Genomic DNA, 17,712 nt, shown 5'->3' with positions numbered 1-17,712 from the left:
CCACCGGCGTACGCCAGAGCCACAGCAATGCAGGATCCGAGCCGCGTCTGCAACCTACACCACAGCTCACGGCAACGCCGGATCGTTAACCCACTGAGCAAGGGCAGGGACCGAACCCGCAACCTCATGGTTCCTAGTCGGATTCGTTAACCACTGCGCCACGACGGGAACTCCCCCCATGGTTTTAAATTAGAATCACACCCTGTATCTGGACTCACTGAGGTTCAGGTTCTTCATGCCTCTGCACAGAAGGAATTCAGCGAGAGACAAAGTGATAGGCAAGAAACAGATTTATTAAGATTGGACACTTGTGAGAGATGCAAGCAGGCAATCATGGAAGCTCTGCCCTGAGGATCCAGTGGGCTACAGTTTTATCATTCAAGGGAAGTGGGGGTCTGAAAAGCCCGCCTTTTCCTTTCTGGAAGTTGCAGTAGCTCCTCCTTGGTTTCCAATAAGGTGTGTATTCAAATCAGCAAAAGGGCGGTCCTCAGACTTCTGCCCTTGGTCTGAACCTGAGTACAGACCTCATCCCATTCCCCACCCAATGATCTGAGGCAATTCTTACACCTCCACTAGTCAATCCAGGCTGCCTTGTTCTGATGGCTCTTGTGAACAATTTATTAACTTACAGAGATCTCCCAATGTATTAACTTAAAGTTTCCCCCTTTATCTATGATCCCTTATTGGGACTTCTACAACTACCTCTGCCTACTCTATCCCTAGCAGAGCCAGTAAGGTATTTAAGAGCCAGATACACATAATTAGATTTACTTGAGAGGCAGACATAGGCACAATCATGATGTATTTGAGAAATGTAAAAATTCTGCCTTGACTTGAATGGGAGATAGCTACTAGAAAATCATGTAAAATGAGGTCATGAGAGATAATGTGACTCAGACATGGGTTTAGACTTTATGTAATTAAAAAAAAAAAAAAGATTAGAACGGTGGCTGGTAAATGGTTCAAATTGTCCTGCTTATGCATCTAGTGTGCATGTATGAATAAGTTTAGTTGTCAATATTAGTAAAATAATATAGAAGACTGGGGAACTTATCCAGCAATGGTTATTAATGTGTGATCATGAAAATGTAGAAGTTCTTCCATGGCAGGTGATACTGCCTCTGAAGAGCCTACCTGAAATGGATATGCCTAGTGATATACAGAATTTTTGCCTATGATTTGACTTTGACAAAGTGACATAATTTGTACCTATTAGCTCATTTATTGAGAAAGACATAATGGTTATTGTTGTTGGCTTGACACCAGTTGACAAGGATTCGATTCCTTCCTTATTTTAAATGTTCATGGGTAGGCTCTGCAAATGTAGGATGCATCATAGGCTAGTAACCATTCCCGGTTAGTAGTGGTAGTTTCTGCTGCTGAGACTTCTTGTTTGGATGCAAATGCTTCTGAGATGATGAAGATAATTAGCATCACTGCTGTTACTGAGTGAATGAGCTTATAGATGAACTACTTCATGTTGTGTGTGCATCAGGGTGGTGGGAGGAATGTGACATCCCTAAAAACAAAGAAAATGCTGTGGGGAGAAGGTCATATTTACTCTTACAAACATAATTGTGAAGTGAATTTTTGCTCACATTAAGTGTAAATCTGAGAATAGTGGAAATCAGTGTACAAAACTTCCTTCCTATAACAGTGCAGGCTGCTCCCGTTGACATTACATAATGGAAGTGCACTGCTACAGAGTATGTACCGTGGGGGACAGTGTCCAGGGATGCACTGCATAAGGTGCTTCCAGTCAAACCACTGGTTGCAAAAAAGAAGAAAGCCTAAAACTCACAATAGGTGGAAGAGCATGTTACACTACCTCTTTGAAGAGTTGCTGATCAGCTAAATACTATTACTCCTGGAAGAATAGCGATAATTATGGCAGCTGATGTAAAGTAAGCTCATGGGTTGACATCTACCCCTATGAGAAACATCTGACGGCCCCACAAGATAGAGCCTGAAAAGCCAGTGGGCATGATTCATACCATTCCCATGTATCTGAAAAGCACTCTTTGTCCTAAATAGTATGTAATATGTGAGACTATTATAAACCCAGGTAGGCTATGAGTACAGACTTCAGTGTGACCAAAGAATCAAATTAGGTGTTGGTATAGAATTGTGTCTCCTCCTGCAGGGTCAAAGAAAGTAGTATTTAAATTTTGATCTGTTAACAGTAGAATAATTCTGGCTGCCAGTGTTCCCAGAACTCATCCTCTGCTCACCAGAACTGAATAGAAATGCAGAGACAGAGTTTGGGGTGAAGGAGAAAAAAATAGCTTTATTGCTTTGCCAGGAAAAGGAGGGTCGTGGCAGGTTAACCTAAAGAATGTGCCCCATTAGGAGAGGTTGGGAAGTAGTTTTAAACCTTTGAGAGTGAACAATAGGGCTGCAGATAAGGATCAGGGGAGAAGGAAGCTTGTGTTGTTTTCAAAGCTGGTGTTCAGTGGTCTAGTGGCCTTTCCGGAATGAAGAATGCTTCATTAACACCTTCCATTTGTTGGGGCTTCTAGTTCTGCAGAAGAACTCAAAGATATTGTTATCTATATTCCTGGAGGAGGAACCGGGACCAAGACCCCTTCCCTCCAATCTGCACTATTGCTTCTTGACCGCTCCTTTCCAGTCTCTGCATCCCCTCCCTTTCCTGATTATTAGCTGTTTGAACCTGCCCTTTGGAACTCAGGGAAAGTCATGGAGGCTGAAGTTTATTCCCTAAAAGCAAGCAATGGAGTGAAAGGCCAGTAGAAGGAAAAATCCCTCTCGTCCGGACTCTGAAGAGGCGACACCCCAAATCACTCACGAGAAGCGGTCTTGATGCAAACAGCAAGAGGATTTTTATTCCAAGCGCCCTGGGGCCCACAGTCCTACGCCACGCAGGGGTAGAGGACTGCAGCCATGAGTGCAGAATCGGGACAGCTTTTATGGGGTTCACAACAAAGCCTGTGCGTCGCAAACCAATCATTTTAAAATATCGAGAGCCCGTGCTCCGTGGACCAATCATTTTAAAACAGCTCCAGAGGTCCGCATTTGCGCAGGCTCCTGGGCAGAGTGACAGATTGCAGTTGAGATAGGTCACTAGGGCTTTCAATGTGTAATCAATTCTTCTATGGTGCCAGTCAGTTTTACAGAATCCAGATAAGCGATTAGTCAACTCATTTCCTGTTATCTTACTTAGGCCAGGATAGCAGGCCCTGGAACAGCAAGAAGTGTGACCTTCTACCTATTTACTGGCAGTGAGCAGGGTCTGGAATTCGGGGGCATTTAGAGCTTTTTATTAACTTCCTGGGTTCTGGGAGGGTTAGGTTGCATTTTCATCCTTTCAGGAGCACACAGAAAAGCTTGTGTGTGTGCCTAGGAGCCCCACAGGACACTATCTTGGTTACACTAGGACTGAGAGTGCTAATTACAGTAATATGGCTACAACTGGGGCCAATCAAACAAATAATGATGTTTGGTATTGGAACAATGGCTGGTGGTTTTACATTAAAGACTGTAGTCATAACAGTATGACTGAGTATTTCCTCCACCAAGTTTTGAGGAAATAACCTGCTAAAATTAAGGAGAAAATGGTTAGTTCAACAGAGGGTCCTGCATGTGCCAGATTGCTGGCTAGAGGTGGATGTATGCTTCAGCTGGTACCAGAACCAGCTCTACTATTGATACAAGTAGGAGTAAGAATGAGGGGGGGAAGTAGTCAAAAGCTTATATTGTGTGTTTGGGGAAATGCCACATCTGGTGCCCCAGTTATTAGTGGAAAAAGACAGTTTCCAAATTTTCCAGTCATAGTGGACAAAACGATAAAGAAAATTATTACAAATGCATGGACTGCCATGACTACATTACAAATTTGCTCATCTTCATGTGTTGTGAAACCGCAAAAACTGTGGCAACAGAAGGAGACAAACAGCACTCGGAGATATGGAAAAGCAAGGTTTATTCAGCACCAGTGCGGGCTCAGAGGAGTCACCTCCAGAGTCTGAGCACCAGGTCTTTGTTCTCAGTAACTTTTATACACTACAAGGTCTTGATTTTCCCATGTAAGCATCCCGGACCTCCCCCATCCCCAAGCAGACAGTGTTCCTCCCTAAGAAACTGAGCAAGCAAGGTTACAGAAGCAGAACTGATAACCAATGCTGGGTACCTGATTAACAGGGCTGCTGGCTTGGACAGAGAGCACACAGTTGTTACATTATTACAAGAAGGGTGGCATAGTGATGAGCACAGCTGGAAAGGCTTGCAGCTGCCTTCTTAGCTAAGGGGGGGGTTGTTCTTTTTTTTTTTTTTTTTTTTGTCTTTTGTTGTTGTTGCTATTTCTTGGGCCGCTCCCACGGCTTATGGAGGTTCCCAGGCTAGGGGTTGAATCGGAGCTGTAGCCACCAGCCTACGCCAAAGCCACAGCAACGCGGGATCCGAGCCGCGTCTGCAACCTACACCACAGCTCACGGCAACGCCGGATCGTTAACCCACTGAGCAAGGGCAGGGACCGAACCCGCAACCTCATGGTTCCTAGTCGGATTCGTTAACCACTGCGCCACGACGGGAACTCCTTCATTTACCTTTTAATAATGAGTTCAGCAAGGCTGCAGGTTACAAGCACAATATACAAAAATCATTTGTATATCCGTATTTAGCCAAGTAACAAACTAGAAATTCTTTTTTTTTTTTTTTTTTTTTTTTTTTTTTTTGTCTTTTTGCTATTTCTTGGGCCGCTCCCGCGGCATGTGGAGATTCCCAGGCTAGGAGTGGAATCGGAGCTGTAGCCACCGGCCTACGCCAGAGCCACAGCAACGCGGGATCCGAGCCGCGTCTGCAACCTACACCACAGCTCACAGCAACGCCGGATCCTTAACCCACTGAGCAAGGGCAGGGACCGAACCCGCAACCTCATGGTTCCTAGTCGGATTCGTTAACCACTGCGCCACGACGGGAACTCCACAAACTAGAAATTCTAATTAAGAAAATTCCATTTAAAAGTTCCCTTTGTTGGAGTTCCCGTCAAGGCACAGTGGTTAATGAATCCAACTAGGAACCATGAGGTTGCGGGTTCGAACCCTGCCCTTGCTCAGTGGGTTAAGGATCCAGCATTGCTGTGAGCTGTGGTGTGGGTTGCAGACACGGCTCAGATCCCGTTGTGCTGTGGCTCTGATGTAGGCCAGCAGCTATAGCTCTGATTATTAAACCCCTAGCCTGGGAATCTCCATATGCTGTGGAAAGCGTCCCTAGAAAATAGGCAAAAAGACAAAAAGACAAAAAAAAAAAAAAAAAGTTCCCTTTGTAGTTCAGCAGGTTAAGAACCCAACTAGTATCCATGAGGAAGCAGGTTTGATCCTTGGCCTCACTCAGTGGGTTAAGGATTCAGCATTGCCACAGTTGCGATGTAGATTACAGACTTGACTCAGATCCCAAGCTGCTATGGCTGTGGTGTAGGCCATCACCTCCAGTTCCAATTCGACTCCTAGACTGGGAACTTCCATATGCCACAGTGTGGCTCTAAAAAAAGTAAGAGGAGACTTTGGGGAGACCATGGCACCAAACAGATTAATGGAATGGATATATATAACCAACTGACTTTTTTGGGGTTTTTTTTGTTTCTTTTTTGTTTTTTGGAAAAGGCTAAAGAAGAAGGAGCACTCCCAAATGCTGCACCAAAGGCATGCAAAAGTTCCTGGGCCAGGGATTGAACTTGGGCCACTGCAGTGACAAAGCTGTGATCAATCGATTTTTGACAAAGGTACAAAGGCACTGAAGCAGAGAAAGTTTAGCTTTTCAGCTAATGGTGCTCAACAACAGGATAGTTATATGCAAAAAAAAAAAAAAAGAACTTAAAGTTATGGGACCATATAGATACACACAGAGCCAAAATAGTTCAGATGTAATATAAAACCTAGAGCTTTAATCTTGCAGGAGAAAACCTTTATCATTTTGGGTTAGATTAAGATGTCTTAGAGCAGCAATAGCACAATCCAAAGACCAACAGGATTTCATTAAATTAAATCTCTGCTCATCGAAGACACTGTTAAAATGAAAGCAGACTATGGAGTTCCTGTCATGGCTCAGTGGTTAACAAACCACTACGCCAGAGCCACAGCAACGTGGGATCCAAGCCGTGTCTGCAACCTACGCCACAGCTCACAGCAACGCTAGATCCTTAACCCGCTGAGCAAGGCCAGGGATCGAACCCTCAACCCCATGGTTCCTAGGCGGATTCGTTAACCACTGAGCTACGACAGGAACTCCAATACAGTACCTTTTAAAAAGCAACCCCCAAAATAAATACCTAGGAATAAACCTGGCTAAGGAGCTGAAAGATTTATATGCTGAGAACTATAAAACATTAATCAAGGCAAATGAAGAAGATTCAAAGAAATGGAAAAATATTCCATGTTCCTGGATTAGAAGAATTCATATTGTTCAAATGGCCATACTACACAAAGCAATCTACAGATTCAACGTGATCCCTATCAAATCACACATGACATTTTTCACAGAACTAGAACAAATGATCTAAAAATTTACTCAGAACCATAAAAGGCCTAGAATTGCCACAGCAATCCTGAGGAACAAAAACCAAGCAGGAGGCATAACTCTCCCAGACTTCAGGCAATTTTACCAAGCCACAGTAATCAAGACAGTGTGGTACCAGTACCAAAACAGACATACAGACCAAAAGAACATAACAGAGAACCCAGAAATAAATCCAGACACCTACCATCAATTAGTCTTCAACAAAGGAGCCAAGAACATAAAATGGGAAAGACAGTCTCTTCAGCAAGTAGTGCTGGGAAACCCGGACAGCTGCATGCAAATCAATGAAAATAGAACACACTCTCACACCGTGCACAAAAATGAACTCAAAATGGCTCAAAGACTTAAACATAGGACAAGATGCCATAAAACTCCTATAAGAGAACATGGGCAAAGCATTCTCTGACATCAGCCTTTCTCAGGTCAGTCTCCCAAAGCAATAGAAATAAAAACAAAAATAAATGAATGGGACCTAATCAAACTGACAAGCTTTTGCACAGAAAAGGAAACCATTAAAAAAAAAAAAAAAAAAAAAAAGACAACCAGGGATGGGATTAAGATGGCAGAATAGAATAGAAGGACTGGAGCTCAACCTCTCTCCTAAAAACAACAAAATTATAACCAAACGCTGAGCAACCTTCAACCAAATGGACTAGAAACTTTCAAAAAGATATCCTACTCCAGAAGACAAAAAGGTGGCCACATCAAGAAGTAGTAGGGCTATTACATGACATAAGCAACCCCATACCTCCCAGGTGGGAAGACCCACAGACTGGAAACTAACCATATCACAGAGACTCACCTACAGGAGTGAGAGTTCTGAGCCCCACATCAAGTCCCCACGCCTGGGGATCTGGCACTGGGAGAAAGAGCCCCCTGAGCATCTGGCATTGAAGGCCAGTGGGGCTTGTCTGCAGGAACTCTGGGGGAAATGGAGAGCGGCTGGGGGAAATGGAGACCCCATTCTTGAAAGGTGCACATAGACTTTCAAGTGCACTGGGTCCCAGGGCAAAGCAGAGATTCCCTAGATATCTGGGTTGGACCTGACTGCAATTCTTGGTGGACCTTCTGAGAAAACAGGGGGTGACTGTGGCTTGTTGTTGGGGAAGGGCATTGGAGGCAAAGCTTCTGGGAATATTCATCAGCATGCATTTCTCTGAAGGTGGCCATTTTGGGAATATCTGGCCCTACCCATCAGTGACAAGAAGCCCCAGGCCAAACAACAATCTAGGAGTTCCGTCGTGGCGCAGTGGTTAACGAATCCAACTAGGAACCATGAGGTTTCGGGTTCGGTCCCTGCCCTTGCTCAGTGGGTTAACGATCTGGCGTTGCCGTGAGCTGTGGTGTAGGTTGCAGACGCGGCTCGGATCGTGCGTTGCTGTGGTTCTGGCGTAGGCCAGCGGCTACAGCTCCGATTCGACCCCTAGCCTGGTAACCTCCATATGCCACAGGAGTGGCCCAAAGAAATAGCAAAAAAAAAAAAAAAAAAAAAATCTAGGTGGGATCACAGCCCCACCCATCAGCAAACAGGCTGCCTAAAGACCCCCCAGGCACACAGCCCTCCAATCTCATCTAGAGACTAAGGCCCACCCACCAGAGGGATAGGAATCGGCCCCACCTACCAGTGGGCAGGCACCAGTCCCTCCCATCAGGAAACCTACAGCAGCCCCCGTACCAACTTCAGCTACAAGGGGGGCAGATACCAGAGGTAAGAGGCTACAACTCTGCAAAAAAGGTCACCATGACAAAAACCTATAAAAATGAAAAGACAGAGAACTGTAACTCAGATAAGGGAGAAAGAAAAAAACCCAGAAAAACAGCTAAGTGATCAGGAGATTCTCAGCCTCCAGGAAAAAGACTTTAGACTGTTGATGCTGAAGATGATGCAAATCATTGGAAATAAGCTGGAGGCAAAGATGGGTAATTTACAGGAAACACTGAGCAAAGAGATACAAGATAAAAAACTTAAGAAGAGATGCAAAATACAATAACTGAAATAAAAAATGCATTAGAAGCAGCCAACAGTAGAATACAGGAGGCAGAAGAACAAATAAGTGAGGTGGAGGACAGATTAGTGGAAATTATGGATGCAGAACAGAAAAGAGAAAAAAGATTGAAAACAAATGAAGAGAGTCTCAGAGAACTCTGGAACAATGTTAAACACACCAACATCTATATTATGGGTGCCAGAAGGAGATGAGAGAGAAAGGGACAGAAAAATATTCGAAGAGATAATAGCCGAAAACATCCCTAACATTGGAAAGGAACCACTCAAATCCAGGAAGTGCAATGACTACCATATAAAATAAACCCAAGGAGGAACACCCTAAGACGCATATTAATCAAACTGACCAAAATTAAAGACAAAGAGAAAACACTGAAAGCAGTTAGGGAAAAGAAATAAATAACATACAAGGAAACTCCGATCAGGTTATCAGCAGATTTTTCAGCAGAAATTCTGCAGCCCAGAAGGGAGTGGAATGATATACTTAACATGATGAAAGGAAAAACCTCCAACCAAGATTACTTTACCCAGCAAGGCTCTCATTTAGATTTGAAGGAGAAATCAAAAGCTTTACAGACAAGCAAAAGCTAAGAGAATTCAGTAACGCTAAACCAGCTTTACAACAAATACTAAAGGAACCTCTAGGCAGAAAAGAGAAGGCCACAGCTAGAAACAAACAAACAAAGGACAGCCTACAAAATGGGAGAAAACAGTTGCAAATGAAGCAACTGACAAAGGCTTAATCTCTAAAAATATACAAATAACTCATACAACTTAGAAGCAAAAAAAGAAACAATCCAATTGAAAACTGGGAAGAAGACCTAAACAGACATTTCTCCAAAGAAGACATAGGGATGGCCAACAAGCACATGAAAAACTCAACATCACTGATTATTAGGGAAATGCAAATCAAAACTACACTGAGGTACCACCTCACACTAGTCAGAATGGCTATCATTAATAAAACTACAAATAAAAGGAGTTCCTGTCATGGTGCAGTGGAAATGAATCCAACTAGTATCCATAAGGATGCCAGTTCGATCCCTGGCCTTGCTCAGTGGGTCAGGGATTCAGCATTGTCATAAGATGTGGTGTAGGTCACAGACTCAGCTCAGATCCTACGTGCTATGGCTGTGGTATAGGGTAGGAGCTGTAGCTCTGATTCAACCCCTAGCCTGGGAACCTCCATATGCTGTGAGTGTGGCCCTAAAAGGAAAAAAAAAAAAAAGACTACAAATGACAAACACTGGAGAGAGAGGGAGAAAAGGGAACCCTCCTGCACTGTTGGTGGGAATATAAATTGGTGCAACCACTATGGAAAACAGTATGGAGGCACCTCAGAAAACTAAATATAGAACTACCATATGATTGGAGTTTCCGTTGTGGCGCAATTCACTATAAACAAAACTATAATTGAAAAAGATATATGCACCCCTATGTTAACTGTAGCACAATTCACAATAGCCAAGACATGGAAATGGAAATGTCCATTGACAGATAAACGGATTAAGAAGATGTACACATCCACTGACAGATAAACGGATTAAGAAGATGTACACACAATGGAGTACTACTCAGCCATAAAAAAGAGAACAAAATAATGGCATTTGCAGCAACATGGATGGAACTATATATAGACTCTGATACTAAGTGAAGTAAGTCAGAAGGAGAAAGACAAAGACCATATGGTATCACTTATATCTGGAATCTAATATACAGCACAAATGAACCACTTACAGAAAAGAAACAAACTTCATGGACATGGAGAACAGACTTGTGGTTGCCGAGGGGGAGGGAGGAGGACGGACTGGGAGTTTGGGGTTAGTAGGTGCAAACTACTGCATTTGGAGTGGATAAACAATGAGATTCTGCTGCATAGCACAGGGAACTCTATCTGATCCCTTGTGATGGAACATGATGGAGGATAATGTGAAAAAAAATGTATATATAACGGGGTCACTCTGCTATACAGCAGCAATTGACAGAACATTGTAAATCAATTACAAAAAAAAGGTTTTTTTTTTAAATGCATGAAAGCAGCCACAGACGGAGACAAGATCTTTCCAAAACATACATCTGATGAGAGAGCTCTTGAAACTCAACATTAAAAGACAACAACCCAGAGTTCCCGTCATGGTGCAGCAGAAACAAATCTGACTAGGAACCATGAGATTGCGGGTTTGATCCCCAGCCTCGCTCAGTGGGTTAAGGATCCAGCATTGCCGTGGGCTGTGGTGTAGGTTGCAGACACAGCTCAGATCTGGCGTTGCTGTGGCCCTGGCGTAGGCAGGCAGCTACAGCTCCGATTTTGACCCCTAGCCTGGGAACATCATGTGCCATAGGTGCAGCCCTAAAAAGACAAAAGCAAAAAATAAATAAATAAATAAGTAACACAACCCAATTTTTTAGATGGGCAAAACTAGTAAACAGGTACTTCACCAAAGATAAGAATGATGACAATGAAGCACAGGAAACAAGGTCCAACATCATCAGTCATTAGGGAAGTGCAGGTTACAACCAAAATGAGAAACCATTTAACAGTTACTAAAACAATTCAGATTATAAAGCCTCACCACACCAAGCACTGGAGAAGATATGAAGAAAATGGAACCTTCATACATAATAGTGCAACCACTTTGGAAAAGTTTGAGAGGTTTTTAAAAAGTTAAACATACACCTGCCATATGTATGATCCAGCCATTCCACTCCTAGCATTTACCCAAAAGAAAATATATCTGCATACAAAGACTTGCACATAGCAACAAAACCAGAAGTTTCCTAATAGTAGCTCAGCCCCTTTATCCATTACGAGTAAGGCTTTTTATTCTGCTCAAAAAACTTTTTATCTGAGAACAAGAAATGTTAATTTAAAAACAGGCAAAATGTGAAAATTACACTTCCAACTAAAAATTTTTCTTCTTCTTTTTTGCTTTTTAGGGCCGCACCTGCAGCATATGGAAGTTCCCAGGCTAGGGATCAAATCAGAGCTGCAGCTGTCAGCCTACACCACAGCCACAGGGATGCCAGATCCGAACTCCATCTGTGACCTACACCACAGCTCATGGCAACGCCGGATCCTTAACCCACTGAGCGAGGCCAGGGATTGAACCCGCATACTCATGGACACTAGTTGGGTACATTACTGCTCGGCAGAATGGGAATTCCCACAACTAAAAATTTCCCATATTTTCATTTAGTCTTTTCTGTTTTCCACAGACAAAACCAACCAAAAATTGACTTGAGGAACAATGAAAACACACACCATAATATATATTTTTGAAATGCCATTATACAAATTTTAATTTATTTTGAGAATATATTTATATTTTAAGATCAGAACATGTATACATATGACTAAAAAACAGTATGGCTGACACAGACCAGGTCCACACTGGTAAGCGTCTGAGAACCATTTAATGTGCTGACAGTAGTACTGGCGCAGGCAGACAGAGGAAGAATAAATAATAGTGCTTTGGGGAGCACAGTAGTGATCAATAGGGTAGGTAAGTAAGGAGCCTCATCGTGGACACTACAGCAGGAACAACTCCCCAGTACTGACATGTGCAAAGTTCCATGTCTCCACGATGGAAACGGCCCAACCCATCCAAACAGCCTCCCACTTAGTTGGCAAGTGAAGAGGGTGGAGGAACTGGACTCGGAGAAAAACTGACATAAAGTTCAGACAAGCATGTGTGTTCATACACACACCCTACAAAGGGCCCTGCCCTACAAAACAGAACTGTACACAGTTTAACAAAGGTGCTCCCAGCCTCCCTGTCACCTCTTGGGCAGTGAGTCAGGCCATCACAACTTCTGACACCCAGACATCTTCATCAGGAGGAAGGCTGTCCCCTGAGTGGTGGGGACAGGCGTTAGGTGAGAGCAAAGCTTTGGAAGCTACTGCATTATTTCAACATCCCTAAACAAAAAAGATATTAATTGCTAATCATAAGTGTACAAACCAAAAACTGCTTCATGTCCCATACCTCAAGGATGAGCACAATCATTTTGCTGCGCAATGGTGAAGCCAACAACAAGCCCTTGACTGTGCTTCCGCAAGTACAGTTACAGGGCAGGGAAAGAAATTAGGTTCCATGTGCTAAAATTTACACTTATTGCTATGAACTAAGTTTTAATGTATTTCTTGAGTCAAAATAAAACCAAGTGTCTAAGGACCCACTAATCCTATGATGGATTTTCATCTGAAACTCATTCACTTGTATAAGTTAGGCCCATGGTAATGGAACCTGTCCAGGTTTTCAAGCATGCATAAACTGACGAAACATTAAAGCCGCCCTTGTATAATTAGGCACAGGAAGCCTCAGGTGGCTGACTGATCAGGGCTTCTCAGGACTGGATGTTGGTCGAATTGAGGATTCGAGAAGTAGCATCAGATTTGGAAGCCTTTGAAAGTTCTCGCTGTTGAAAAATAAATAACATCAGTGGCAGCACTACCCCCTCTCATGGATGCCCCGCCCTTGGAAGCATGAGATATAAGGCCTTCTGCGGGCTGGTTCTTCAAGATGGTGGTCCCTAGCCCAGCACAGGCTGTGTTAGGAACCAAAGGTAAGGGACTCTGAGCATCTTAGTTACAGATTAACCAAGTGCACATGTGCCCTTGATCCCTTTCCTCAGCCAGTCCATTCTGTTAAAACCTCACAGGAGAGAAATCCCTTCCAGTTGACAAAGTAATCTGAGTTGTCGAGCTAGGTAGGCAACAAGCTTTGGTCTTTTGAGCCCTTTACAAAACAATGGGCCAGAAAATATATCTACCAATCCCTGGGGCTGAGGGCCTTGTAACCTGCTGGTGATTTGATCTCATGCTGGAGCACATGGTATAGAAGCAGAAGATAAAGCATGAATGACCAGCGAGAAAGACAGACATTAGTAGAGGTTAGTCTACTGTGCTTCAGTGCTGCCTGGTGGATTCTACCAGCCATAACACCCAAAACCAGAAGAATCTCCCTCAGCCTAGACAGAGATAAAGAGATACATGTAAATGCCAAGAGGATTAAGTGGGGCTTGGCTCAGCAAACAGAAAAGAGACAGCTGGGCTCCTTGTCCATTAGTCAGCTAGCTGGAGTGACAAGTACTCACTTCCTATGGGTAGAACCACCAGTCAAGTAACTTGACAAAAGCAGCAGAATATAAAGCTAGCTTCAGTGCTCAAAATGAGCAATAGCCTTGGGCAGCTGTCACATTCTCCATCCTCGCAGCAGGAAGGTTGATGCCCTAGGCTTTAATTCAGTATTCCCTGCTCCCAAGGGTGAGGGGCAGCCTCACCTCTCAAGAGGAAAATACTGAGGGAAGAGAACATCCAATGTTAAGGAAAGGGCACTGCAGTTAAGTGCTGGTAAATGAGTAAGTTACTAGGAGCAGAAGAGCATTATGGGAAAAATTACTTTCTTCCAGTGCTTCACATATGCTTTAGCAGCTCAATGCGGCAGAAACAGGCAAAGGCAAAGAAATGAGCATTGGCTAGCTCAGAGCAGACAGAAAGTTGGCAATTCAGCTCTGAGGGGTTAGTAAGACATATACTCCAGGAAATAATCAGCACGCAGGCCAAGAACCTCATAGGCAGCACACAGCTGGGACTCCCCTCCCCATGTGATGGGGCCTCTATCATCTCCAACACATTGGAGGCCTTTAATGTCACAACTGGGGAGGGTGAAGGTTTTCTGATGTGAAATACCATGATTAAATTAAAAGAAAACAACTTTGCCTGACTTTAGATGGGCTGAGAATCCAATTCAAGTCTGAACAAGTTAATCAGCAGGTTAGGCAGTCTGTTGGGAATTTAAACCAGATAGTTATTACTTTTGAAATCTATGTTAGAAATTTCTGCTTCCTTTGTAAAAAAAAAAAAAAAGTTTTTATGAGCTTGTACAGCTGAGATTGGTTAGTGTAGCCCTGTGCCCAGATGGTAATGAAGCCAGCAGATGACAGATCAGTTTGAAAAGGGGACATGGGACATGCAGGGGTTGCCATACAGACCTGAAGCCCAACAGTGGAGCTGTCAGAAAGGGACGGATCCTTCTAAGAACAAAGAATTAAGACAATTACCAAGAACTCCACCAAGAGAGCACCAGGGCAGTGATTAGCAGGGTTACCTCCTACAGCCAGGGAATGGTATTTCTTAAGCAGAAGGACCCAGGTTAAATGTCTGGTTGCTGCTACCATCTTCCTTCCTATATACCTCCCTTAAACTACCACACCTCATATCATGGTCAAGGCAGGAAAGGGATTCTCAGCCTCCAAAGTACTGTCCTAACTAATAGCTTGGGCGTCCTTGGGAAGATACCCACTCTGCCCCAACTGTGTGCTCCCCAGGGACTGGTAGATATTAGAAAAGGTGAATTACCGCAAACTCAGAATAGGTGCTGGCAACAGAATTAATGCTGAAGTTGCGCCGTGGGGGGGCCGAGTCAGGGTACCCACCACTGAGGATGCTGCCATTGAGCTCCAGGTTCTCCTCATTGGCTCCATGCTTGACACCACGGGGTGTTTTTCTCCCCGAACAGGTAGAAGTGATGACAGGCTGTAGAGAAAAAAAAAAAAAAAAAAAATCAATGTATCATCCTTACAATGGCCACACACACACAAATTATCAAAGGCTGGTACCACCTTTATATTATTAGTGTCTATAATCCTATATTTCTGGTTTTAAAACACAAACCCTTAATGATTTGCAAAACCCTTATCTTGAGCATAGTCTGTAAAATACTTGAGCCTGAACACATTTTACCAAACACTCCCCACCAGTCTCCTTGGGAGAGAGTACCTATTTGTGTTTAGTGATCCAGTGTCAACAGGCTGGAAGCCACATGCAGGGAACTTTGCTCAGCAGCAACTGAAGACCAGGCTTTGAACTGAGCCTTCGGTGACTCTAGTTTCCCAGTCACATCCCAGGGCGTCCCATGATATTAGTTGGGGCTCAAAATGACCATTCTCTTCTTTTTCTCATTTAGCTTTTGACACTTTACATCTGTCCACTCTTAGCATCTCAATGATAATGGAATCCAGGGAGCTTAGAAACTGTAACAAGTAGGTGTGGCTTGTTCAGCTGTGTGGCTGGACCATACTGACAGCCCCATCCTAGGCTTGCAGCCTCAGCCCTCCCCCTCCTACACGACTGAGCCTCAGCCTACTCATGAGGAATGTGCCCAAGCCAGATGAATTCCCTATTAACTTTGACCCGAGCTTTCATCTGATATGAAAACTGGAAGAATGCCTTTTGCTGACGCAGATGATTAATGGTCTTGAGACCCTGGGGGGAGGAAAACCACCCAGTTCCTATCAGTAGTCATGCTTCTCCCTAGTGGTCAGATTCTGGTTTTAGCTTTGGCCCCTTTAAATCCCCCTATAGCCCTTCTGTCACTGAGGGCAGCTACCAATGCCTCTGGATCATTGTCTGCCTGATCATGCCTGTATATGAATAACCCACAATAAGCTTCATAAGTGCACTTTACAAAGTTGCCTACTTCATTTTTTGGTCTCCAAGTTCCTTGTCTGTCCAGAGGATATTATTCAACATTCCTGCCTCCCAGCAGGCCCCAGGGTACATAGGTTGGGACAGTGTTGGGGATATGATTGTACAGAGAACATACTAACCTTGCTGCCAGAAGGTGGAAGTCGGGACACAGGGGAGCGGTAGACCGTCCCACCAAAAAGAGGCCGAATGCTACTGTTGGCTGTAGCATTGGACACAGTGGTAGTGTTCAGCTAAGGAGGAGAACAGAGATTACTGATATGAGACAACAATGCTTAGCAAGCCATCCCTACACTAGAGAGAAGGGAGGACAGGAAGCCGTCTGATGGTCTTTGTGGTGAAGAGCTCTAAGGACACCTGTGACAAGTGTTCAGAGGTCCATCCAACAGATGGAATTGTAAAGTGGGACAACGACCTTGTTTCTAAAAGTTAAACAGACCCCTAACATATGACCCAGCCATATCACTCTTGGGTATTTACCCAAAAGAAATGAAAGCATATATCCACACAGACTTTCACATAAATATTTATGTGCAGTCGCCAGAAAACTAGAAATAAGCCAAATGTCCATCAATACAGGCAACTAGGGAGTTCCCATTATGGCTCAGCAGGTAACAAACCAGACTAGGATCCATGAGGATGCAGATTTGATCCCTGGCCTCACTCAGTGGACTAAGGATCTGGTGTTACCGTGAGCTGTGATGTAGGTCACAGATGCGGCTCAGATCCCATGTTGCTGTGGCTGTGCTGAAGGCCAGCAGCTGTAGCTCCAATTCATCTCCTAGCCTGGGAACTTCCATATGCTGCAGGTGTGGCCCTAAGAAGACCAAAAAAAAAAAATACAGGCAACTAGACAAGCAAGTTGTGGTATATACATCTAATGGAATGCTGTTCAACAATAAAAAGGAATAACCTACTGATACATACAACAACATGGATGAAAAAAGCCAGACTCAAAAGTATACATGCTATATGATCCTATTAATATAAATTATTAGAAAATGCAAACTAATCAACAGCAACAGAGCAAAGCTGCAGTTGCCAGGAGCTGGGTGAGGAAAGGGTGGGAGTGGTTAAAGAAAGCAAGGAGAATACGACATGGCAAAAGGAAACTTCGAGTGTGATGGTGATGGTTTCTGGTGTATGTTTATGTCACAGCTTATTAATGTGTACATTTAAAATATGTGTCATCCCGCGTTGCTGTGGCTCTGGCGTAGGCCGGTGGCTACAGCTCCAATTAGACCCCTAGCCTGGGAACCTCCAAATGCCGCGGGAGCAGCCCCAAGAAATAGCAAAAAGACCAAAAAAAAAAAAAAAAAAAAAAAAATTATGTGTCAATTTTATTCAATAAAGCTGTAATTTTTTTTTTTAATTAGAAAAACGCTAGGTGGATTAAAAACCTTAACTGGGATAGCAAAACTATCCAAATACAAGACGTCAACTAGGAAATATAACATAGGAAAATACCTGTGTGGCCTCAGGTCATGGATAGATTATTTGCAAGGTACAAGAAGTATAACCATTAAGATAATAGATTGAGGAGTTCCCGTCGTGGCACAGTGGTTAACGAATCCGACTAGGAACCATGAGGTTGCGGGTTCGGTCCCTGCCCTTGCTCAGTGGGTTAACGATCCGGCGTTGCCGTGAGCTGTGGTGTAGGTTGCAGACGCGGCTCGGATTCTGCGTT

General features: G+C 43.7%; 1 protein-coding gene and 1 long non-coding RNA gene across 11 annotated transcripts in view; one reads left to right on the top strand and one right to left on the bottom strand.

Moving 5' to 3' along the window:
* The window catches only part of LOC110261561, a 46,837-nt gene that overhangs the window by 19,433 nt on the left and 9,692 nt on the right, over window positions 1-17,712 (top strand). The gene's annotated exons all lie outside the window — the stretch shown is intronic.
* Window positions 11,804-17,712, bottom strand: part of PRC1 (protein regulator of cytokinesis 1) — a 30,892-nt gene continuing 24,983 nt past the window's right edge. Inside the window, exons 12-15 of one of the 9 annotated variants that reach the window (XM_021098989.1) lie at window positions 16,148-16,258; window positions 14,898-15,074; window positions 14,531-14,572; window positions 11,808-12,955 (exon numbers count right to left, since the gene is read on the bottom strand). In XM_021098989.1, coding sequence (XP_020954648.1) covers window positions 12,884-12,955; window positions 14,531-14,572; window positions 14,898-15,074; window positions 16,148-16,258 — 402 coding nt within the window. In that variant the 3' untranslated portion in view covers window positions 11,808-12,883. Of the gene's footprint in view, window positions 12,956-13,982; window positions 14,573-14,897; window positions 15,075-16,147; window positions 16,259-17,712 lie in introns of those variants that run through there. The other 8 variants (XM_021098991.1, XM_021098994.1, XM_021098995.1 and 5 more) reach the window with 8 other exon arrangements.

The sequence above is a fragment of the Sus scrofa genome, chromosome 7, assembly GCF_000003025.6.
Source record: "Sus scrofa isolate TJ Tabasco breed Duroc chromosome 7, Sscrofa11.1, whole genome shotgun sequence".
NCBI classification, from domain to species: Eukaryota; Metazoa; Chordata; class Mammalia; order Artiodactyla; family Suidae; genus Sus; species Sus scrofa.
The sequence above is the reverse complement of the archived record's forward strand: the minus strand, read 5'-3'. Positions and strand labels throughout refer to the sequence as shown.